At 32.1% G+C, this 26,221-nt stretch overlaps 2 protein-coding genes and 1 non-coding gene across 5 annotated transcripts; 1 reads left to right on the top strand and 2 right to left on the bottom strand.

Annotated features, from left to right (window-relative positions):
• Positions 1 to 269: 269 nt before the first annotated feature.
• Positions 270 to 11,674, top strand: LOC141614408 (transcription factor TGA9). Of its 3 annotated transcripts, none has more exons than XM_074433156.1 (13): positions 270 to 721; positions 922 to 1,088; positions 1,462 to 1,553; positions 2,365 to 2,441; positions 2,910 to 3,173; positions 4,232 to 4,273; positions 4,410 to 4,469; positions 4,584 to 4,661; positions 5,950 to 5,998; positions 7,861 to 8,132; positions 8,319 to 8,540; positions 10,837 to 10,979; positions 11,367 to 11,674. In XM_074433156.1, the coding sequence occupies exons 2-13, from the start codon at positions 943 to 945 to the stop codon at positions 11,458 to 11,460; spliced, it is 1,539 nt and encodes a 512-aa protein (XP_074289257.1). In that variant the 5' UTR covers positions 270 to 721; positions 922 to 942; the 3' UTR covers positions 11,461 to 11,674. The 3 variants fall into 3 exon arrangements, 2 of the variants coding, with proteins under 2 accessions (XP_074289257.1, XP_074289261.1); XR_012529335.1 differs by having other exon boundaries at positions 418 to 721; positions 8,319 to 8,691; positions 8,764 to 10,979; XM_074433160.1 differs by lacking the exons at positions 270 to 721; positions 922 to 1,088; positions 1,462 to 1,553 and adding an exon at positions 2,121 to 2,258.
• Positions 11,675 to 14,883: 3,209 nt separating this feature from the next.
• TRNAC-GCA (transfer RNA cysteine (anticodon GCA)) lies at positions 14,884 to 14,955 on the bottom strand. The gene has a single exon. It is a non-coding gene; the product is annotated as a tRNA-Cys (tRNA).
• A 1,911-nt stretch (positions 14,956 to 16,866) lies between these two features.
• LOC141614403 (uncharacterized) lies at positions 16,867 to 20,376 on the bottom strand. Its single transcript, XM_074433151.1, has 5 exons — positions 19,913 to 20,376; positions 19,332 to 19,544; positions 18,339 to 18,550; positions 17,691 to 17,952; positions 16,867 to 17,409 (listed from the first exon to the last, which is right to left on the bottom strand). Exons 1-5 carry the CDS (start codon positions 20,114 to 20,116, stop codon positions 17,068 to 17,070), a joined length of 1,233 nt encoding a protein of 410 aa, XP_074289252.1. The 5' UTR covers positions 20,117 to 20,376; the 3' UTR covers positions 16,867 to 17,067.
• Between the last annotated feature and the right edge of the window lie 5,845 nt (positions 20,377 to 26,221).

Genomic DNA, 26,221 nt, shown 5'->3' with positions numbered 1-26,221 from the left:
AATCCTTGCAAACTCAAAAATGACTTGGTCCGATCCTGACCCGGTTGACTTGTTTGTAAGGTCTACCTGCGAATAAAGCAATATTAAAACTCATGAGAGGAAACTTTACCGTCCTAATGATCCTACCCTTATAAAAATCGGACTAAATTAGATGATCTACACCAAAAACAATTAAATATACTTTAAATTTCTTGTCAAACCCACGTAACAAAAAGAAGGGGGGCCTGACCCAGGCCTGTCAAAAGCCCATAATTTCTTTCCAAAAATCTGATATATACTCATAATCATTTCTCCTTTACAAATTTTTCATTTACTATAACTTGACAATAAAATATTAAAAAAAATATAATAATAAAAAAAAATCATCAAGGTTTTTTCTTCAAAAAGAAGGATGATATAAAGAGAAAAAAAAAAAAAGTGAGAAGACTAATAAAAATGAAAGTTTCAAAAAGTCTTAAAAGTAATGAGAGTATGATTTATTCATGAAAAAGACTAGTAATACATAATACTCAACTTTGATCTTTTATTGTTGGTTTTTTTTTCTTAGTCAATCACTTTGATAAGCAAGTTTTTGATATTTGTGTTCTTTTAGTCATCATATTCATTTGCTACAACCACAACTACAACAACTACAAGTCCAACAACTTCAAGTCTTCAATCAAGCTTTGCTCTAGAAGAACACCAACACAAAGATATAAATAACCCGACTCGACCCGACTCGGTAACATACATTTCTCGACTTCTTAAATTTCGATATATTTTGTAGATGTCGTATATGATTATATAAACTTTAAAAAAAAAATCATTTTTCTGTGAGTTTAATTCATGTACTACTATTTTATGCTTTTTTTTTTTTTTTTTTTTTTTTTTATTGGGGATTAAATTGATTTAATTTTATTTGCATGTTTTTGTTTTTGTCAGATTGAAGTAGAGTTTGCATGCATGGCAAGTCAGAGGCTTGGAGAAACGGGATTATCACAATCAGCTGGTCCTTCTAATCATCATAATATTCCATTTTCAGTTCCTCTTCATCATCATCATCATAATCACCATCATCTCCTCAATAATCCTTCATCTAATCCTTTCATGTAAGTAATTAAATCGTTGTATATCCTATAACAGTCTTATTCAAGAATTTATGTTACTCGATTAATTAAGTTGGACTAGAACCGGTGGCTAACGTGTTAGTTCAATTTACACATTTACAAGAGTTTGTGTCAAACGGGTTTTTTATCGACTAGTTGAAAAATTAATACTCCCATTAATTAAGTTGGACTACAACCGGTGAATAATGTGTTCAATTTACACATTTATGCACGCGAGTTTGTGTAAAACGGGTTTTTATCGACTAGTCGAAAAATTAATACGGAGTAGATATTGTTATGATTAAATGGTCAAAAATTTATGTGAGGTGACAAATTTTTAATTATTTTGTTTGGATTTATCTTGAAACTTTCACAGGAACCAAGGAGGATCCTCGTTTGATTTTGGAGAACTAGAACAAGCTATTGTTCTGCAAGGAGTCAAGATGGGACATGATGAATCCAAACAGCGTAAGTTTTTCTTCCTTAAAATAAAAACACTTAATATCGTATACCGATGCGACTTGATATTATTCCGCGTATTTGAGAGACTGATACCGAGCCTTAGTATAATTCAATAACGTTTTTTTTATAATTTTGTTTTTTTCCTTAAAATAAAAACACTCAAAACCGATAGGACATCATCGAGAATCAGTATTACAAAACTAGCTATCTTATTTTTCTTTATAATTTACTTTTCCTTCCCTAAAATGAAAACACTCAAAACCGATAAGGACATCATCATGACTCAGTATTACAAACTTTCTTATTTTTCTTTGAAATCTACTTTTTCAAAACCGATAGGACATGGCCGAGTGATATTGAGACTCAATATTATGCATTTTTCTTTATAAATTGGTTTTTGTGACGTATAAACTTGTAACAACTCCCTTTGAATGTGTCTTACACATAAGGTACACCCTACAAATTAAGGGTAGTTTACAAATTTCTATTTCCAATATAGAAATGATTTGTAAGAAGCAACAACAGAATGGCGTGGGTCTACAACTTAGGAAAACATGACATCTTTTCTAAATCATAATAATTTCATATGATCAAAACTATATATTATACACACAACACAACACACACATAATATATGTAACCTAAATATTATAGGATTAGGTTTTTATTTTCTTGGACCATCATCACATTTCATTCTATTTTAGGAAAAAGGTTAAAATCTTGCTATAGTCCAAATTTAATAAATTTCAAAAGTACTTTATTTTATTTTTATTTTTTCTGATTTTAAGATATGGTTGTTTTATGTGATTTTGTGCAGCTTTATTTGCAGCAAGACCAGCTGCAACTCTGGAGATGTTCCCTTCTTGGCCAATGAGAATTCAACAAACCACAAGAGTATGTACTATTTTTTATTATTATTTTATCTAATTACTTTGACCAACTCTTCTCTTCTTTGGGATATTAATGTCTGAAAAATCCAACAACTTTCTGAACCTTCCTTTTGAAAAATTAATCCCTCCTTTTGAAAATGATATTTTGCCTTTTTGTATAATTACTTGTGTTTTTTGCTAACATTAAACAAATTAAGTAATCGGTTTACAACCCGTCACAAGGTGATACCTAATTTCAATACCTCCCTATAACATTTTTTTGTTAACCCCACATCCCGTGTTTTGAACATGATACTCAATTTCAGTACCACCCGAGAACGTTATTTACGTACTAACATGCCAATCTCATGTTATGAAAATAATATTTGGCCTTTGCATGTGTTTACTTGTGTTTTTGGCTAAACTAAGTATTTAGTTTTAGTAGCACCCTTAGAACGTTATTTATTAACACTACGTTCGTGTTTTTAATTAGGACGGAAGCTCAAAATCGAGTGATGAAGTAAGTAGTGATGAAGAATCAGGATCAGGAGTGAATACAATATCATCAAGTCAAGCTGATACACAAAATTTAGAATCATCAGAATCTCCTATGAGTAATCTAAGAAATCAACAACAACAACAACAAACTTCTGTTAATTTTCAACAACAAGCTAATATTATGGCAAGTGATAGCTCTCGAACTACTACTTCTCAGCAAAATAATCCGTCCGCTCCTTCTAAGCAACCCCTTGATAAGGTAAAATACACGATAATTCTCAAATAATACCGTTGTATATAGTGACTTATTCGCTTTATTTTCCTGATAATGTTAACGAGTTGAATAAGTTGTTAAGTTATTGTGATCATTTGTAGACAGTAGGACCATCTTACATGAGATTATGAAATTTTAAAAGTATAAATTAAAATAAAAAAAATGGGACATCAAATTTTTATGTTTTTCTTATTTTTCTGGTAAAAAAAATATTTTTTTAAGATAAGACAAAAAGGACACAAATCCCAACAACTTGAGAGAGATCAAAGGCTGGGTTTTTTTCTGGTTATGGAGGATTTTCTGAATAAAATGTCTGACATGATAAAGATGTGTGTTTTTCACTCAAAAGAAAAGCAAAAGATAGAATCTTTACAGTAACTTTACTGTTTTTATCTTATTATATTCTGATAGTAGTACTATTGTTACTGATCAGTGATCCCTATAACTCAAAGTTCTCAACTTTCTTAATAATCTTTTAATTATGTTAATTACATTGTAAAAAAAGAGTATAATAAGACCGTTTTGCAGTATAAAATATTCCACGTTTTTATTTACAATAATAATTTGAGTATTTAAGCTATGAAGCGTCTATTCATGTACAAGTTGCTATTATAGAATTTGAGTGTTAATTAAATTACGAGTACAAAAAAAACAAAATACGATAAAAATTATGGTAAACATAAATGGTTTGTTGGTAATTTGAACTTGCATGTTTTCTTGCAAATTAGATGTGATTATTCTTTTGCTGTTGTTATTCTGGAGTGTTTTTCTGATATAGTGTTCAGTTTGTTACATCATCAACATGTTCATACAGTAAATTGATTTTTGACTCTGTTACCACTGTTAAACAATCATTGTTTTACCAGTATATATTTACAAAATAAAGGATAATATATTAATATGTTGGACAGGTTGATTATGCATGCAAGTATGCAACTTTATGTCAAACTGCACATCCTTAGCATAATCACATAATTTATTTAAATAATTTATTACTCAAATTGAACTTGTTTTTAACTTTTTAACCCAATGTTTATGTACAGAGGCATGGTGGACCTAAATCAGACAAAGTCTCAGATGCTAAGGTACTCAAAACATATACGCATTTTACTAAATCATCTATCAAGGACATGAACGGAGCACATTTCTTACCTAAAGTTATTTCGCCAAAGTATGCCAATAATTTGTGTGACGTTTAAAATTTTCCCGTTTCTTGAGTAGACACTAAGGCGTTTGGCGCAAAACAGAGAAGCAGCAAGGAAAAGTCGACTTAGGAAAAAGGTAATTATCGATCACTTGTAGAAATCTTCTAATGAGGTATCTAATATATTTATCTGAGTATGTCGTATTATGCAAGAATTTGTATTAAAATTTCGTCAAATTGGGAATGTATAGGCATATGTACAGCAGCTAGAAACAAGCAGAATTAGGCTAGCACAACTAGAACAAGACCTTCAAAGAGCTAGAGCACAGGTACATGATTATTTCATAAAATTGGTTTTAAATAATGCAAGAGTGCAATTCGCAATTAATCCAAGTTTATTGCTTCCTTCGTCTCAATTATTGGTTTACATTAGACCTGTCAAAATCTGACCCGACCCGAAAACCGACCGTAACCCGACCCGTAAATAACCCGCAAATGACCCGGTGTTTTCAACCCGAACCCGAAAAATACCCGAACCCGTTTTGACCCGTAAATAGCGGGTCGAAACCCGACCCGTAACGGGTTGACCGTTGGGTCAAGACAATATATCTTCCTTAAAATTGATAATGTCAAATAGGTATTGACTTATAAAATTTTAAGAAAAGATATGTATATATACGGAATGCCACGTCATCACCTCAAACCATGTCACGTCATCACATCAAACTATCAAAGTGTGTGTGTGTGCCGCCGTCACTTTCACCATATTACGTCGATCCGTATTCTACGTTAGCACTACCATCTCATCATTTAAGGCAACATGCCATGTCATCACCTTGAAGTGTGTGTTATGCCATTACTTTCACCGTGTTACATCGAACCGCATTCCACGTCAACATTGCCACGCCATCACCTCGATCACATGCTACGTCATCACTTCGAAGTGCGTGCCACAGTCCACACCGTCACTTTCAGTATATTACGTGGAACCGCACTTCACGTTAGCACTACCACTTCATCACCACGGATCACATGCCACGTCATCATTGTCATCTTATTTGAATCTCAGTGTCGTACTTAGCGAGTTACTGAGGGTAATGATGATGATGCAAGGTTTTAAAAAAGATGTTGACCGACCCGTTTTTTTTTACCGGAACCGACCCGAAACTCGTATCGACCCGTTCGTATAACGGTGTGATATTGAATAGATTAAGTAGAAAAATGTTTAATCTTACTAATATCATATATTAAACTAGATAATAATAAGTTTTTTAGAATAATTATGTATTTATAAGTAGAACTAAGGAAAATGATTTTTTTTAAAAAGGCGTTAATCTGACCCGTTTTTGACCCTAAACCCGACCCGAAACCCGTATAAACCCGACCCGTATTTTCCAAACCCGAAATAAACCCGCCCTTATTTTACCCGAACCCGTAACCCGCCCGTTTGACCCGATTGACAGGTCTAGTTTACATTAATTAAATTAACTATCGCTCACAATAAAATAAAAGGTAAATAAATAAATGAGACGAAAAACATAGTTAGTTTCCATGTCATTTATTAGGAATATATGTAGTAGTGTAGAATGACTTGAATGTATCATTTTTGAATGTCAGGGATTTTTCATGGGTGGAGCTGGTGGTGCTCCTGCTAATCTCAGCTCAGGTAATAAATTCTTGTATGAAACGGTTTTAAAATGATTCATTGAAGCGGTATTAAAATAATTCAATTAATTAGGAACTAGTATGAATCCCGCGCATGTATACGCGGTATTTCTAGATCATTTAATTTATAATGTATTATTTATAGATTTGAAATTGACACATTATTAATTTTTCATATTTTAATAAGGATACGAAACTTAAATGAAAAACTAATCAAAAAATTAAATAAAATGTGTATTTTCATGAAATTTTTTACCACAAAATAAATGATTTCAATTTATAAATTTTCTCAGATAGTTTTAAAGAAATTTTTTTGTCACAAAATTAATAATGTCAGCTCATAATTTTTTTATACGAATTAATACGTGGTAAGTTTTTTTTATACAAATCTAATAATATCAATTTATAGTTTCCATCTACGAATTTTTAGATTTATACCAATTTTATTTTATTTTAATAAAATGATTATAATTTAGTGATATAAATAAATTAAAAGATAATAATTTAAGATTACAAATTAATTAAAAGATAATAATTTAATAAAGATAAACTTTTGTTTCCTTATTTGAGGAGATTCTTTTTGGAGGGAAAACTATTGAGAATTTTTATTCTCTTACTAGTAGGGGAGATGTATACTCCCTCTATGGCACTCATTTGTCTGCCTTATCTACTCATATTTTATTTAAAGTTAAACAAATGATTACGAGTGAGAGAGTACTAAATCATGAAACCTAATTATTTTAAACAATCAAATGGCGCCAATATTATTTTAAAAACTCGAGAAAATGTAGGTTGAGTGTTATAATTGATTAGTATGAAATTCTTTTTGGTTGTTGAACAAGGAAGATAGCTTATCTGTTAAATGTCTCTTTAAGATAGACATATCAACTAAATAATAATAATAATAATATTAACATTTGATATGTGACATGAATAGTGTTCAACGATTATACTAGAAAATTATTAATTTGTATAGGATTAATTATTAAGGGTTTTTCTAACCTATGTGACATGTTTAGTGTTCAACGATTATACTAGAAAATTATTAATTTGTATAGGATTAATTATTAAGGGTTTTTCTAACCTATGCCCACTAGACATAGGATAAGAAACCAAAAATAGAAAGAAATAAATGCATTTTCTTGTAAATAAAAGTAAAATAAGTTGATATTACAATTTCCCATAAAAATATCATTTATTACTTTCCTTTTTGGGTTTCTTATCCTATGCCTAGTGGGCATAGGTTAGAAAAACCGATTTATTAATTACTAATTAGTACTTCGTATATGATTAATTATTGTATAATACACATTTTTTGGGGCTGTTTTATTGGAAACTTGTCTACCTTGTCTTAATCTAGCTGGTGGTTGTTTTATTTAATTATCGCGTCGATTTGACCCGTAGCCTAAATATCAAATTTAATTTATTCCGATAACAACTGATCATTATGGTCAATTATTAATATGGATTGTCTAATTTGTTTATTTGATATTCTATGTCGACTAATTTGACGTGAAGAAAACAAAATCGACCCTATTATATTATTAATTGGCTTATTAGGCTCCTACTTGTTTAATTTAATTTTTTGTTTATAACAATTGACGGTAGATTTGTTCAAAGTTGTGTTTTACAGGTTTTTATGGCATTATTCATGGTTATTGGACTTATTCATGATTTTTGTATTAAAATGGCTTATTATGATTTCGCATGCAGTAAAATTGTAACCATTTTTATTAATAATATAATAAGCAGCATTACGTATATGTGAATAACCAAAATACTAATCAGTACGATGAATATATTGTGAGACAATATCGATAAATGTTAGTTAATAAGCCTAAGGAGACGTAAATGGTGGTGCAGGAGCTGCAATATTCGACATGGAGTATGCAAGATGGCTAGAAGATGATCAAAGGCATATGCAAGAACTAAGGACAGCAATACAAGCACATTTATCAGATGGAGACCTTAGAATAATTGTAGATGGTTATATGAACCATTATGATGAGATCTTTCGGCTCAAGGGCGTGGCTGCTAAAACCGATATCTTTCACCTTATTACCGGAATGTGGACTACTCCGGCTGAGCGCTGTTTTCTCTGGTTGGGTGGCTTTAGACCATCTGAACTCATTAAGGTATACATTGAACAATTGCTAATTTGTGACGTAATAAATAGAAATTAAATCGACTTGACTAGGACATTAGTGATAATTGGACTCGAAATGGTCCATATCGACTTATATGACCTTTGTGAGATATAACAATGTAGTATTAGACTCAAATAATTCTGAACATATTTTGTGATTAATTGTGTAATACAGATGTTAATCGCGCAATTAGACCCGTTAACAGAGCAGCAACTAATGGGAATATACAGTCTACAACACTCTACACAACAAGCAGAAGAAGCCCTTAGTCAAGGACTAGAACAACTTCAACAATCTTTGGTTGATACAATTGCTAATAGTACTATTGCTGATGGAATGCAACAAATGGCCATTGCCTTAGGCAAGCTTTCGAATCTCGAAGGCTTTATTCGCCAGGTAGTTATCGACCTTAATACTTTCATTAATGTCCAAACATACAAGATTATAAACTAGCTTAGTTGGTACTCCTGAACTGAGTCGTTCAAATCCCGTTAGCATCAAAATCGTCGTTCTGGCTTCCTTTACACCTAAAGAAAGTAAACAATTTGTGGTGTTATAAGGCCTAATCTTTACAAAAATACACTAAAATGTTAAAATAAATAAATTAATGCAACAAAAGACACCACTAAATAAACCTTAGTGCATGCTTTAGGTGTAGATATAGCTTTGCAATTCATGTTGTTTAGTAATATTAATCCCACTTTTATTTAATTTAAGTGTTCTACCATTACAAAGTTTTGTAATTTTGTTAGTGGATGAATGTGGATTAGATTTTCCAATGAATAGAGTAGTTCATGATGAATATAAAAATGGCTTTTGAAAATGATATGTTTAGGTCTAAATCAATGTCACAAATCCATAAAGGGGGTGCATTTGTTTAATGTGCCTAAAGTCACCATACTTAGACAATGCTAAAGGTGAATTTTTTTTAACAAATGAAAATTTTGTAATCCGAAATGTAGAATCCAATAAAAATAAGTGTTATAAGACACGACTAAGAATTTGTGTTAATTTTCTGATCGTGCTTCTAACAAACAAGTCGATATAAAGGCTAACCGCACATTAATATAACACAAATAGGATTATACATTCAGTTGTACCATAAACATTGTATAACCAAGGTATAAGAATCCGAGCTTATATGTATTTTTTCCGAGCTAATTCAAAGTTCATGTTTTTAATGTGTAAATGGATGAGTTCAATACTTTCTAATAAAGCTCATATTATTTAACATAAAGCTCGGACACTTTATCACAAAGCTCAGATTTTATACCGTACAATATATACAACTGGTTGTATAATCCATAAATTGCTAATATAACAACGTGAATCTTATTTTTGATTGCTAGATTGAGGCGGAATACCAGTAGGTGTTTTATACATCTGATGTAGTACATCAGATGGTATAGTTTTTTGAGCATTAAGATAAAGTTTTCGAGTTTTATTTTAAAAATTATGAGTTTTATTTTAAAGGTTTTGAATTCATTTACTTAAACATTAATCTCAAAAAATTACATTATAACTTAAAAAAAATTATAATATAAGCTCGGAAAAATTGGATGAAGTTCGGTTAATTGTCAATTTTTGTAATTTGGAGCACATTAGCTCAAGGTTTTATTAGCATGCAATGTTTTGCGCCGCAACTTTGTAGAAATATAGATAGAGTACACCTGAAGGCAAACATGCGCATGACATATTTTTGACATCATCTTTGATTTAACCTTGTCATTGACTTTTAGTACCCTAAAAACAATGGTTTTTACTTGACTTTCTTAGTCCAATGTTCCACATTTTTCAACTTTCCCTAATAACTTTGTAACTCTTGATTGATGACTAAACAACCTTTACTAGAATTATCGGACATTTAGATTGTAATTATTGTGTAAAACCGTCTTACAATATGAGAATGTTTCTTTATTCACATTGTAAGATTATTTTATTGTCAAAGAACACTAAATCTATGGCTTTGTCAATAATTTACTACAGTAGTTATGGAGTCTAATTGTCAATAATGTATCATAGTTGCGTAGTCTAATGCAAAATATTGAATGCTTGTGGTTTGGTGCATGGATTTTGTTCTAATAAGGTCTTAATCACAAGGTGGTTTGAAAGCGATATCAACTAATTAAAATCAATGCCCTAACCACACATCATTATCAAAATGAAAATGATTTTTATATTATCATTAGTAAAAAGTAAAAACATACACCGCTTTAAAAAGACAATGTCAAGATACCATTGGATGGACACCGAGTTGCATATTGCATATAATAAGGTCCATTATTTTAACATATTTTTACATATTGCATGTGAAAGGGCGGCACCGAGACTCAGTACCAGCCATTTTGTTTTCCATTAGAAAAAAACTTTGGTTGATAAAGAGACAATATAATAGAAATAATAATCTCAACTTCCTTTTTTTCCACTCCTTCCTCTATGATTGGAAGAGTCCAAATCTAAAAACTATAATCAAAACATCCCTAGGGTCAACCTCTTTGAAATTTTGTTTGAAGTCTCTATTAATTATCCTTTACATTTGGGACCCATTTAAGCTCTTAATTGAGTGGTTGTACCCTTATATTAATTAATTAAGTACATGATTAGATTAAGACATATTGACCTAATTTTATTAGATTTGTTTTGATATGTTTAGCTTTCTTGTTTGTTCCATTTTTCTTTTTCTTGATTTCAGGCTGATAATTTGAGACAACAAACACTTCATCAACTCCGTCGGATATTAACAATTCGACAAGCTGCACGATGTTTTCTTGTCATCGGAGAGTATTATGCTCGTTTGCGTGCTCTTAGTTCCCTTTGGTCGTCTCGTCCTCGAGAGTAAGACTTCTAGTTTATCAAATAATTAATACTCCGTAATTTACATATGAGACGGTTTCATACGTAATTGTTTTAGTGGACTTCACGTAAAGTTATTGGATTCTAACAACTTACACATAAACATAACGTACGTATAGTGTTTTTGAAAAATGTTTTCAATCATTTAACCTAGTACTCCGTATATGGTTCTTAATGAAGTACTTCGTAATTTACATATGAGACGGTTTTACACATGAATATTTTAGTACATTTGTACAAGTTACACACGTACTTAACCATAACATATAGCGGTTTTGAAAAATGTTTTCGAGTTAACATTTTTGTTGTATATGTTCTATTAATGAATTCGTCTTCTGAAACATCGTTTGTGTGTTTATGTCGATTCAGGAGCATGATGAACGAGGAAAATGCATGTCAAAGTGTTCAAGAAATGCAAATGGTGCAACAATCTTCACAAAATCATCATTTCTCACCATTTTAGAACAACAAATTAATTAAATTAATGAAGATTAGATATATTATAATCCTTCCACTTTATTTAATTAAATTTCCTCTATTATGATGGTGTGTCATCTTTCACTTGTAAATGAAAAAGGAAGCTTCTTCCACCACCTTTGTCCAACTAAACAGAGGAAATTTATAAATGTGTGCGAATTTATTTATGATATGAAATATAATTCGCGCTCGTCGATCTCTATCTTGGATTTTTCTTCTTGTATTATGCATGGTTTTTCTTATTTGTGCATGGCAAAGTGGTTGTAAAAATAGACTTAGAAAATTGTTGAAAGGGCAAATAGTCATACCACAAGATATTGGCTTTTAGTAGTATGCATTTTGGTTAGTGCTTAGTATATGGTAAAGAAACAAAGTGGCTGGTGGTGAGAAGAGTAAAGGTGCTTTTCTTCATTATATTGTTAATGATATCAAGAGATTATTTAAGTAACTCCGTCTTTGTGAGCAGTGGTGGATTCAGGAAATTTTGTACGGAATATTACTTGGTGCCTGGGACTTATAAGTTATAAGTTACAATATAAAGTACGAAATAATAATGGATTCAGGAAATTTTGTACGGAGTATTACTTGGGTCTTTTACTAAAATAACCATTTTCATTCAAGTATTTCCCAAACTAACCATTTTCAAATTTTAATTCTCATTTTAACCATTGTTAAGGTTTTAACAATATATTTGATTTTGACAATGGTTAGTTTTGGAAATAATTTGGGTAAAATGTCTAATTCGGTAAGAGATCTATACAATGGGGGTGTTTGGTAAACAGCGGATTGGGAAATTTTCAGCATATTCAAGGCTTTTAGCATGTTTGACTCACCAATCTACTATTTTGAGTGTTTGGTAAATGGCATATTGAAAGAGTAGATTGGAGCTCAATCTACTATTTTCCAATATGCTGCTCTACCCAGCATATTCTCATTAGTAGATTGTGAAATATGAATCCGTCAACAATCTACACATAGATACAACAATCTATTAACCAAAATCTGCTAATTACCAAACACTTCTACTAAATCTGCTAATTGAAATATACTAGTCAAACCTGTTAATCCAATCTGTTATTTATAATCTGCTTGACCAATCTGCTTCTGCTAATATCAATCTGCTGATTACCAAACAGGGCCAATATCAAAAATTAATTTCTCATAATGACAGTTAGTATGTACTCTGTTTATATACTTTCCAATATCGCAAGGATATTAACAGACTTATACTTTTCTTTCCAATATTTTTTTCTAATCCTGTTTTTGCAAATATCACACTTATGTTAAGTCACTTATATAGCTATATATGAGTATAATGTACGATTATATAAAAAACATGTGACGTGAATCGACTTCTTCCTCTATTTAATAAATCAGCCTTAGTCATTTTGCGATTTTTACGAAAAGAAAAAACCAACATCCCCCTACTACTAAGAGAATAAAAATTCTCTTAGTTTTCCCTCCAAAAGGCATATACCTAAATAAGGTAACAAGTAAAAAAAAAACTCATCACATTATTATCTTTTCAATTAATATACTAGTTTTAAACCCGAGCAAAATTGCACGGGTATGTATTTAGGTCGGTATTAATATTTTTGGATGCAATTTTTTTTTTGGCATTTTATTGTAATTATCTAGTTGGTCCAAATCATCGATAAAACTGCACGGGTATGTATTTGGGCCGATATTAATGTTTTTGGATGCATTTTTTTTTTTGCATTTCTATTGTAATTATCTAGTTGGTCTAAATTAATTTCATATTCCGAATGTAAAATTATTTCATAGTATTTTTGCTAAGACGGAAATTGTCGCATGTTTGTATTGGCGGACGATTTGAAGTAATTAATGCACACCAACGGGTCCCACCATAACCTGAATTTCCCAAAAAAAAAAAAATTGTACGAATGAGGTGGCGCATCCTGCATTCAGCATTGTCTTCTGAATTAATAAAGATAAGATTCTTATAATTAAACTCTAATCTTTTTAATTAAAATTCATATTTATGACTTTTTCATTAAAATCCATAATTTATTATGCAATCATTTCCATTTCCATAGATATTATTCTTCATCTGTTTCACTCTAAAATTACGCAAACCTGCTTCTTAAGCAATCTTTAACATAATTATTGACATCGTTTACACCCTAAAATTACGTAAATTTGTTTCTTATGTTATCCTCATCAGTTACACTCTAAATATGGTGTATATTTTAAAGGACGTAACAATTTTTATGTATTTTTTAATTAAAAAAAAAATATTAGTTTAATTATTCGTAAATCATGTTTTTAAGTGCGTGCTATACTGTATTTACCTGTTTTTGTTATAATGTTTATACGCGTTTGAATTAGATTTTACATTTTTACATCACTTAATTGTAATTTAACGTCATAAATTAGTTTCATGCAATGATATAGCAATATAGAGTTAATTTTTATAGTAAAGTAAAAATGGTTTAAGACAAAAATAACTTAACTTAAAGTGTCTTTTGATGGTAATAAACTTTCTTTTTCTACCTCTTACTAAAATTATATTAGTACATTATAACATTAAATGTACAGTTAACTTATGCAATTAATTTAATGAGAATGTCTCTTTGTAAAACAAAACTAAAAAATTTCGTGCTATAGCAGGAGGATCTACACTAGTTTAGATTATGAGCAAAGTTATAAAGTTACAGCTAAATATTAAAAACCTCGAATATAACAATAATTAGAACTAAAAATTATTTCCATTTTACTTCTTCCTCTATTTTATAAATCATCCCATTTATTTTTTTTTATTTCCATAAAATAACACATTTGTTACGATTTACGAAGTACTTTTTACATCTACGGTAACTTTTATATGAAAGACAAATATGCTCAATGAAAAATTATAAAAATTAGAATAATAAGTAATATAAAGATTTAAAAAAGCACACATATTTAAATATCCATGGATTGATGAAAAATATATACATACTAATTGCCATCATGAAAAACTAATTAATTTTGATATTGTTGTATTTTTACTAAAGTAGCCATTTTACCAAATTTATTTCCCAAACTAGCCATTGTCAAGATTGATTATGTTTCTAAAGTTTCAAAAATGGTTAGAATGGTAATTAAAATTCGATAATGGTTAATTTGGTAAATACTTTAACAATAATGGTCATTTTAACAAAACACCGGTATTACTTGGTATCTGGGACTTATAAGTTATGTTAGTTACGAATTACAATACAAAGTACAAGATAATAGTTTCGCTAGTAATTCGAGGGATTGTTATAACGACGATGACGAGGCTTTGGAAAACAATTTAAGAGAGAAATGATTATTCATCAGGAAAAGGTGATCTGTGAAAAAAAATTAGATGAGAAATTCAGCATTATAGTTGATAGAAAAAAATTAAAAGCCTGAAAAAAAAAATAGGGCCCAACCGGGATCGAACCGGTGACCTATTGATCTGCAGTCAATTGCTCTACCACTGAGCTATGGACCCATGTTGTTAATTTTAGCAGAAATAACATTAATATGCATATACCATTATTAAATAAAGCGTCAATCTTTACTTGATCCATCGGTCTGTACTACTGTACGCCTATAGTCTATACCATAGTACTCTTTTAAGAATCTTGGAGCATAGAAAAACATGATGAAGGATTAGCATTTAATTTCGCGGATGGATTCTATTAATTCAATTTACGATGTGACAAACTATTAAGTAGACGGTGTTTTACTTAGATAAATGTATATGTCTTTAATTGATCATATCAACTGTAATTCGTTCATTCATTCACCATAAAGAAAGATTTAAAATTTTAAAGCACTACATGTATAAGTAATTGAGCGGTGATATTATATGAAATGGGTTTGAAATATGTCAGGATTCGGAAAAATATAAATAGAAGTGATGGATACTTATATACTTCTATAGGAACTACAATATGGCCATATCAGTTAAGCAAATTGACTTCCCATATTACTAAAAGGTTACATGACTTTCTGTAGTCACTAAAAGGTTCTCATCTCATAATAAATTATAATATAATTAATCATATTTATATAATCGACTTGGGAATTATTGTTACAACTTACTAAGTTACTAGTATAATGAAAAGTACTAAATACTAAATGTATAATATGTTTAGTTTCTTAGTGCATGCGAGCTTTGAATAATAAGACAATTGTCACTGAATTTCACAGTATAATTAAAGAACATATTTATGATCAAAATTTTGAAACTTTGGCCTCGGATAATCAAATGAGAATAACACTAATTACGGATGACATATTTTAAACCACTTTTTATCCGAGGTTGTATTTTAAACCGCTTTTATTCAAAACAACGCTCATTATGAGTGATTGAAAAACCGTCTTATTTTACACGAGAACTCGCAGTCTCGAACCCCAGGAGAAGATAATAAAGATACGCATAACATGCCTCAAAATTGGGCTGAACTTTCTGAATTTGTGGTCTAACCCAAAGAGAGATCTGTTTAATTGCGCCTTTATAATACAATCGCATTCTCTGGCCCAATTGCTCTAATTCATCCACCAGGCCAATCTGGTTGGTTCTTTGCGCCTAGCTCTGGTGCAGAAGCCGTATTTCGCTTCATCCTCTTATTCTTTCCACCTGACTTTATGTAATCTTCGAAATTGTCTTCCGCGACTTTGAAAAAAACAGGTGAAGTGAAAAGAAATATAAATAGATCGATGCTTCATATGACTGCAGTTGATTCAGGTTGAATAGCTACGGTTAATTTAAGAGCTAAGATGTGTTCTGAACTTCAAGTTCATACTCCCGGACTCCTGTCAATTTATCGACTATGGTTCAAGAAACTTCGAACAGCTTCCCTTGAAGGTTAACCACCGTTTTCTGATGTAAATGATTGGAACGCTTAAACACGTCTGTCTAGTTTCCTTCTCCACACAGAAATTGTAATACTGTAAAGACATTTTTTTTACAGTATTACAATTTTGTTTTCTATACAAACTCGCAACTCAACTTTAAAAGAGATCTCGCAAGTATATCACATTCGAAGCTGTTTCCGCTTCCAAGGTTCAAACACGACATTTGTAAATATCTTTCCATCAAAACCGTTCAATAAAGCCAATATTATTAAGGTCCTACCAACTAGAACACACACCACAAAACTGTAATGGCAAATTACCTTACAATTGAGGAGGGTCCCTTGTTCCACAAGCGTGCATGTGTAACAGTTCATTGTGTTCATGACTCTAAGTTCTAACACAATAATTAAATGTACGAAAATAAATAAATTATACTCTCCGTCTCAATCATTTATGTACCTTTGATGAAAATACTGGCACATAGAACAGAAAAAAGGTAAATAAATGAATAACACGGAGGGAGTACAATCTGCCATTCTTTTGTTGAACAACAAAATCATTTGACAATTTCTATATTTTGCTATATTCCATAATTCAGAATCAGAATACAAGAATCATGTTCAAGCATTTACACATAGATCGATTTGAGCTAAAAACAATGCCACATTTTCTAGTAATCGATTTTTCTACTTACAAAGCATTAGTAAATGAGATAGTAAGAGTGATTGTACTTGAATGGTGGTGAGAGAAGGGAAAACGATCATGAAAGTAGCGATCTTGGTGTGCCTGGTAATGGTATATAAGCAGGTTCTTCATCGAGAAGAAGAGCCCTTAAGACGGATTCACATACTTCACTGTCGTACACTATCAAATGGCCGCCATGAGGAATTTCGTGTGATTTGATCCAAGGCAACTGTCCCATCACATATCTTTGTAGTTCAATAGGCACAACCTTATCTTCGTGTCCGACAAAAAGATGAACGGATCCCTCGTCCTTGAGGAACGGATTGTTTAATTTCAAAGGATCGAACTCCCACTTACTGAATCCCACCATAAAGTCTTGTCGAAGATTATCATATACACTCCTCTTCTCTAATTTGTTCTGTTAAGGAGAAGAAAACAGAACAACAGACTGTCACCATTTAAACTTGTCTGACGCATAATTATCGCGCCACAAGTGTTTAGAAACTAACATGTCAAAGTAAACTTGGCAAACGGGTTATTTGAGCCAGGTCATTTGTCGGTTCAGACCATTCGGGGTGCAGTGTTATCTGATCTGCTTATTTATGTCATTCCATTCGGGTCAATTCAGGTCATAGGTTAGTTTGGGCTGGTCTATATCGAAGTAAATTAGAGCTGTCTATGATTCTAAAAAATGCTTACCTCGCTAAGAAGCTCAAAACCCGGGGTTCTCTTCAGAACTTCGACATCTCTTTCACCGAAAAATACCGGATTCTTCTCCATCATGTTGCTCGGAGGGAACAGCTTCTGAGTCATCCACCAGTACAATAAGCCAGGCACATGTGTTACCACCCAAAGAGCTAGTTTAACAAGACCCTTCCTGAAGTCATCTTTGATAACGCTTTTCGGGAGAGAAGGCCAACGATAATTGACAACTGATGCCACTAAAGCCACACCGTGCAGCCTGCACCAGTATTAATGTATCACTAGTCTATCACAAAAACTTAAAAGTCCGTATGTGACAGTCTTACGTGTGAGATCAAGCCATTAACCATATAACTACCAAGATAACAACAGCAAGCTTAACCAAGAGCCCGCAAATAGCAAGGGTGAAGAGACTCATAGACACCTTGCCAGCGGATCTTTTCCTGTGATCACGAGGGGCTATTAAAGACTACTTCTTTGGTTTCAAATTTTTTTGCCTGACATTATTCATAAGTTTAAACCACCAACCTCAATGGCTCAACGGTACAATATAGACATGGTAAATATCAACCCGTGACTTGAACCCAAATTGACATGACCTAAAATGACCGATTCAAACAAAAAAAAGTTAATAGCAATGACTACCTGTGTGGTATATACTGGAGACAACTCCAAGTAGGATATGACCCCAAAGATACTCCAATCACATAGAACTTGGGTCCTAATTCTAATTGATCTGCGAGTTGCTCGATATCTAAAGCTTCACTCTTTAGCGACTTTTTTGGGTTTGGATCACTTTCCCCATAGCCCGCTCTATCATACAGAACCATGTAAATCTTCAGCCCGTCAATTACTTCCTGGAAACTTTATCATTGTAAATCAAGCTGATTTTATCTCAAGCAAAGACTCGAATAGAAAAACGAAGTTCAGAATGATACTACGTTACCATCTGCTAGTCTACTATACAACACAAACCTTGACACAAAAATCAAACATCTTTGGGGTGGGGGACCAATTGCTTCAACAATAATTCTTCTCGATCACGACATTAACAAAAGAGGATCTTCGAATCTGATCTTCGAATCTACACATTCCTTTTTTCTAATTCACTCTTTCTTTTTCCCTAAAATACACAGAACTTGGAATCATCACAAGTAATCTCACTTCTGATTGCAGCAAAGCTTACCCAGTTCCAATTTTCAAGCATTCAATCAGTAGTAAATCTCTTTTAAGACCGTTTTAAGTTGAAACGGATCCAAAAACATACCTCTAACACTAATCAATGCTCATTTACTAACCGGCTACATGGGTTGCTTTAGATCCATTTCACGCTTACACCTGTCTTAATTAAGAATTTGTATTCAACCAGCAGTAAATCTCTCTTAAGACTGTCCTAAGTTAAAACGGATCCAAAAAAACATATCTATAACACTAATCAATGCTCATTACTAACCAGCTACATGGGTTGCTTTAGATCCGTTTCACGCTTACAGCCGACTAAAATAAGAATTTGTACTCAATCAGAATTTCAGCCAAGAATTCAACCATTCAACAAACATGAAATCAAACTTCAAATCATCAACGATTGTAAAATCCCAAATAAACAACCGAAACGAGGCGGGTTTTGAGATCATATACCTGAGGTGCTAAAAAGCTCATATCTTTATTACTACCAAAACCATGAACAATAATAATCTTAAAGTTTGCATCTTGTTTAGAAACCCCAGTTTCTCTATATGCCAAAAATCTACCATCATTTAACCTAATTCTTGGTGATAAAATCTCAGATTCAGAATCATCAATTGACTTTGAACTCCTCCTCCTATGCCCTCCTCCTGATATATTACCCATCTGCAATTACAACAATTATTTTACCAACACAAAGTTTGCATCTTTAATATTAATTTTATCTGGTTTGTGAGACGAGAAGATCGGAGAAGACCCAAAAGAGACTGTCCATACAATAGCATTGCTCTTATACTCCCTCCGCCCCAGTCATTTGTTTACCTGTTTTTATCGTTTGTGACGGATATTTTAATCAAAAGTAAACAAATGATTGAGACCGAGAAAAAAATCAAAATTCTACTGTCTCTTTTTCTCAGCAGAATGTGAAAAGAATAAAAAAAGATAGGAGTGCTTTATTTAATGGATGATCAGAATGGGAATACGCGTTTTTATTTAAGACGGTTGTAAGCGTGAAACGGAAATAAAGATTTTACCTTTGCAAGTCTTGAAGAAGAATTGATAAGCTGCAGACTTTTTGGTGAATGATTATCAAAGTTTAAATCTTCAGGTAAATGCAGAGAGGAAAGGAGAGGGCTGCTGTTTTTCTGGTTATTGACTACCAGTTGCCAGTTGTTGCTGGTTGCTGATCTTTTGCTTATGCAGGTTGTAAGCAAATATATTAGCCCTTTTCGTCTCATAATCCAAGAATGAGATTGCGCTACTCGGTGATAAATTATTAAAATATTACTCGATATGTGTCTATATCGATAAGGTATATAGTATAGACCATAACTTGTATAACTCGACTTGTATTTGACTTAACTTGTATTCGGATTCAATTCGTATGACTTGTATTTGAACCTGATTAGGCTGACTAGTTTGACAGGTTTAGCGGGTTAGATCCATCAAAGTCGATTTGGTTTAGTTTGATTTTTAAAAAGTTTAGTAAGAAAGACTCAACAAGACAACAACTACCATGGCAATTTATACAACATTCTCATTTAGAATATTCCTTTAAAGATTGTGTTGAACTCTTTTATGGTTCTAAGTTGATAGAAGTATGATTGAGCTCTCTTTGGTAAAATTAACTAAAGTATCGAAAATCTAAAAATGTACCTAAAAACTGAAAAGGTAGCTAAAAATTAAGAGTTAATAAGGTATTGATTTTATAAATAAATGTTTGGCAAACTAATTGAAAAAAGTAACTGATTTTGGTGAAATGACATAGAAGGATATGATAATTATCTCATAGTATAGATTTAAAGGGTAAAAAAGAAATATAAATTAGGATCAGGTACCTAAAATCCTAAATGCTACTCTAGGTAGCATTTCATTTCTGGTAGCTTATTTGCGCAAATAAGCTATTTGCCAAACACTTGCAAAATTATAAACTGTCTGAAATTTTGGTCAAATAAGCTAATTTGACTAAATAAGGCACCTGCAATGTACCGCCAAAGGAGCCTTGGTACAAACTTCAAAGGTGATAGCAAGCAGGGGTGTTCAGAATAAACCGAACCATAATAACCGAACCGAAAAAACGTGCATTTTAAAGGTTCGATTAACCGAACCGTTTCGACAAAGCGGTTCGTTGAACCGAACCGTTAACTTTATTAGGGAAACGGTTCGATTAAGGTTCGCAATTTTAGAGAACCTGTTAACAAACCGAACCGTTTCACAAAAAAGTAAGCAAAAAATAAAAATACTATACAAAAAACTGTTCTTTCATTTAATTTTCTTAGTGAATCCAAATTTAAAATTTGTTAAATTGATTAATGCCAAAGTTTAGCTAATTAACTTTATTGTTGGGCATAATATATAATGAAAATTTAATTAAACTATTAGAAAAAAATAGCGAAAACTGAAAAAAAATATGTAAAACGATTATCGGTTAACCAGTAACCGAACCGCTAATAACTTTTTAAAGTGGTTAACCGAATTGTTTATAACCGTTAGAAATAATGCGATTTAGGTTCGAAGTTTTACCGAACCGAACCGTATACAAAGCGAATAAAATTAGAGGTTTGGTGAACCGAACCGCGAATGAACCCCAATAGCATGTGGGGGAGTGTAATAGGCTCTCATTAGACATCATTAGACATCATAATGGGAGGTGATATCATGTGTGGAGTGTGTTATTTATTATATTAGGAAGTTTGAAGATTTTTTTTTGGTTAGGTCTCTCAGTTTAGTTTGGATTCAAGTTGAATAGAATAATTAGGTATTAAAATTTTTTCTTGCGAATTTTAACACGGCTGCATTTTCTAGAAAAATTGATGATTTTGTGGGAAATTTAACCAGGTATTGTCGATATTGAAATTACTAGAGATTTCCTCCTTCAAATGTGTTATAATAGAAACAATAAAAGATAAAAGAAAACGTAAAGAAAGCAACACACAGATTATATGGTTCACTAATGGTGTGTTAGCTATGTTCAGGCATCTACGGACTATAGGGTAGAAGGTCGGAGGAAGGTTTTATTGATATTGAAAAGATTATATATTTCAGAGTTTAGATTCAGATTGTTATGGTATGCATAACTGCTACTTAGTGAGTGCCCCCTAATAGTCGTCGTAGCTCTATTAATTGCTTTTAGCCTTTTGGGTGTCGACTAATAATTAATAAAGTTGCTAATTTTACTTGATAATTTAGAAAATCCATGTCCTGCTTCGAGGTGGGTTAATAATTTTACTTGATAATTAATAAAGTTGCTAATTTTACTTGATAAATTCACACTACTACAGATACAGGCTATAACAACGGTCAAAAACCGTTGTTATATAAAAAAGCGGACGTTGTTAAAGCGTCCGTTGTAGAAGGTTTTAACAACGGTTGGCTTACTTAAGGAAACCGTTGTTAAAACTATTAACCACGGTTTTATGTATTAAAACCCGTTGTGGAAAGTGTGACACAATTTTGGGGGGAAAGTTATAACAACGGGTTTTAATATACAAAACCGTTGTTATAACTAAAGACAACGGGTTGTTATAAAATAACCGTTGTTGTTTGTTCTTAAAAAATAAAAAAAAATTAAATTAAATATTACTAGATGCATGCATAATTACGGCTGTTAGAATTCGATGCATGCATTATTACCGACATCACTGTACATATGAACGGATAATATGGAATGAGAAGGGTTAGTAATAGGATTTGAAGCAGCATTATTGAGAGATATGATGATGATTATGGCACAACTTCCTAACATATTTATTAATTAAAAAGCAATTAACTCAACCCACACATTGCTTAGTATAAATACATTGCATATCTCAACTAACATTTCCATTATCTCATATATTCATCTCCAAACTCTAACTCGTTAAAAACAAACTCTACTTAATCTTTCAAATCAAACTCAAAAAACTCTAACAAAATGAATGATTTCATCCTAAAGACTCTTACCATGATCGAGAACAACAACAACTTCATCCGCCTGGTTCCTCCATATTGAGGAAAGTTTCAGAGCTACCTTGCGGAAGCTCGATCCGCATCAAGCACGCCAAAGAAAATGGCTTGACGGAGCGGCGAGATTGCGGCTATATGACGATATAGCAATCTGCGAACGGAACCTCCAAATAGCCAAGGAGGAGAGGACGGATACGATAGAGCACAATAAGATCCTCCATGAAAATATAAGAATTGCATTTTTACATATGTAATTTTTTTTTTTAATTTATGTATTTATAAATATATATATATATATTAATTATGTTTATCTTACTTCTTCATCTTGCTTCTTCATTGTTTTAGTAACTAATTATGCGAACAATACTTAAACAAATAACATAATGGTCGATAAAAACACATACATGCAAAAGAAATAAATAGAAAAAGAAAATAATGACGATGAAACTAACGGTGATTTGCGGCGAGATTTACCTGATAAATACCGAACGTAATAGACGATGAAATCACAGTGACGGCGAGAAGATAAAGCGACGATGAGAAAGAGAGAAATAGAGAAAGAGAGTGTGTATGTGTTTTGTGTTTGTTTGTCTGCTGTTTTTGTGTTTGTGTTTGTGTATTAAGGGTTGTGTTTTGTGGCTGCGGCTGAAAGACTTTTTGTGTGGTTTATAGTATGGAAGGTATTGACAACGGTTATTAAACAACAACCGTTGTGAAATATGTTTTAACAACGGTTGTAAAAAACACCCGTTGTTAAATAAGTTTTAACAACGGGTTTCAAAAATAACCGTTGTGATTACTTTTCACTAACTTTGCGCCAATTTTGCGCCAAATTATTAACAACGGTTGTGCATGTGTGACCCGTTGTTAAAAATAATAACAACGGTTTTTATAACCATACCCGTTGTAATTGATTTTAGTAAAATTCGCGCCATACATTCTACAACGTCTATTGTGATTTTCGTGAATAATCGTTGTTAAAGGGGCGTTGTAGTTGCCTAAATTTGTAGTAGTGTCACCGCTCTATGACTTCCCTCCCTCTCCCGAGCAAAACGGGATTAATTCATCCTAATTTAAATTTTTAATGGTTCAACCTAATTTCGTCACCTTTAAAAATATTATGAACCATCCAAATAAGATTTGCATCTAAAAGTCCTACTATTGTGATGTCAAAACTTTTATATTTCCAAGTGAATAATGATTGTCTTATGTTGTTCAAATTTTTGAAAATAAAATGAGTAAATGATTACAATAAATTTAAGTTGTGCAAGGCATGAGTTATGTGACACAATTGGTTTTGGTTTATACTAGAAAGTGACGAATATTCTTTACGTGTTCATGTCATACGCCAATTCGGATTGTCAATCTTGGCTTGTATTTTGATTTGGTCTTTACCGGACAACTATTAAACAATTTTATTAATATACTTTTGATGGAACTATTGACTAACTAAATGATAAAATATTTTTCTCAATTCAATCAACTTTAAATTCCCATTCATCGAAAATTTACATTATCTTCATGTCAATCCTCGCTTTTGCACGTAACTGACAATACGTTAAAACCTTATAGGTCTTGTGTTAACTATACAAATAGGCTATTTTCGAAATTTCATAAGTCTTTATTCATGTATGAGAGATCTAAAAATTTGCTCACACAAAACATCATCATGGATAATCAAATGACCTCCATTAAGAACCTCATGATATTTAATCCAAGGCAATTTCTTAGCAAGAAATCTTTGAAGTTGGTAGGGAACAAGCCTATCTTCATAACCTTGCCACAAATGAACACTACCCATTTTTCCTTCAAATGAACTTTTTTTTTTTCATGGCTTCAGTTGGACATACATGTCCAACTCTTTCGAGGTGGTTTGATAGCCGGTGACTTCAACTTACCTCCCTCATTCGAAAGGATGAGATAGGTTGGTCCTACCCTAGAGGATCAACCTAGTTTTCTTACCTAATCAAAAAAAAAAAAAAAAAAAAAAAATGAACTTTTTAATTCCATTGGGTCAAATTCCCATTTCCCAAATCCAACCTTCAAGTCTCTATAAAGTGACCCTTCTCCTCCTTGTTGCCTTATTTTGTACTGCAATTAACATACATTAATCAACCCAATTGTTAAATAAGAGTCCTCCAACAAAATATATGGTATAGTATTATAATACGGAGTAATCACCAAAAAGTTTTAACATAATAATTAAGATAAAGGTATAATAGACAACAGGTTTCAGGTTCAAATCCCCCATCCCAATATCGTACTGCTCTTGCGGCTCATTTGACATCAAAGAGAAAAAAATAATAACCCGCTGAACAATAAGAAAATTGATTATTTTTCTAGTTTCTCGGCCATTGCTAATGAATTAGGCAATTTTAAATCCAACTCGAAATTAGATAGAATTCGCGAAAATGAAGTGTTACCTCATTAGGGTTGGGTACTAGAGACATTTTATGGATTGTTTCAACATCTTTAGCATTGAAGATTATTGGGTGTCTATCCAAGATTGATGAAGAAGGGAACAATGATTGAGTCATCCACCAATGTAAAAGTCCAGGAGCATTATGAACAATCCAAAGTTTTATTCGCTCTCTTACAAGAAGCATATTATAAGCCTCTTTTGACATTTTTGATGGAAATGACGGCCACCAAAAGTTAACTACTGGTACTACCAATGCTGCACCTGCTAACCTATGCTTGCACATACATAATTCACAAAATCACAATCATATAATTAAATCATCAGCTAGTCTTATTATAGACGGATATATCCGTCTATAGTTAAAGGCGGCTCAAATAACTTGAAAGTGGTGATATTTTTGGCACCCACCATCCCACTTGTTGCTTGTCTTATTAGGAATGTGGTATTGTATTTGACCCGTCTTTAGCTATAGACGGATATGTGCCGTCTATAATGAGATTTTGTGTTAAAACATTAGATTATAAAATATGTATATATATATAACATCATCGGTTTCTGGACGATGGTAATAATGACACTCGAAAATGTAGCCTGCCATTCAGAATAATAATGTACTTACTTACGAGGTAAGTAGTTGATAAAACCCCACGTAATGTAATTCCCAAGAGAAAGACCGACGACATAAAACTTTGATCCAAGATTCAAGTGGTCAGCAAGCTCTTGCACATCAAATGTGTCGCTTTTTATGGTCCGTTTTGGGTTCGGTTCGCTTTCTCCATATCCGGGTCTATCAATTGTCACAATGTACAGTCCCATTTTTTCTACAAAGTCCTGCATCATAAAGAAAATTGGTGCAAATCATATATTGCCAACATGATTACATGACAAGCATGATGCATATGTTCTACCAAAGAAGGTCTTAATCAAATAGTTAAGAGGAAGGTATCGAAAATAGAATGAATCCCCTTAATTACTG

The sequence above is a fragment of the Silene latifolia genome, chromosome 1 (assembly GCF_048544455.1).
Source record: "Silene latifolia isolate original U9 population chromosome 1, ASM4854445v1, whole genome shotgun sequence".
Taxonomy (NCBI): domain Eukaryota; kingdom Viridiplantae; phylum Streptophyta; class Magnoliopsida; order Caryophyllales; family Caryophyllaceae; genus Silene; species Silene latifolia.
This window is presented reverse-complemented; position numbering and strand designations above follow the sequence as displayed.

Excerpts from the sequence above, each read along its gene's own strand:
- LOC141614408 (XM_074433156.1), top strand. The coding sequence starts at position 943 with ATGGCAAGTCAGAGGCTTGGAGAAACGGGATTATCACAATCAGCTGGT. Across the intron at positions 1,554-2,364 it reads ACATGATGAATCCAAACAGC|CTTTATTTGCAGCAAGACCA; the intron begins GTAAGTTTTTCT and ends GATTTTGTGCAG. Across the intron at positions 2,442-2,909 it reads GAATTCAACAAACCACAAGA|GACGGAAGCTCAAAATCGAG; the intron begins GTATGTACTATT and ends GTTTTTAATTAG.
- LOC141614403 (XM_074433151.1), bottom strand. The coding sequence starts at position 20,116 with ATGAGACGAAAAGGGCTAATATATTTGCTTACAACCTGCATAAGCAAA. Across the intron at positions 19,545-19,912 it reads CTTCTTCAAGACTTGCAAAG|ATGGGTAATATATCAGGAGG; the intron begins GTAAAATCTTTA and ends TTGTAATTGCAG. Across the intron at positions 18,551-19,331 it reads TGAGCTTTTTAGCACCTCAG|GAAGTAATTGACGGGCTGAA; the intron begins GTATATGATCTC and ends TAAAGTTTCCAG.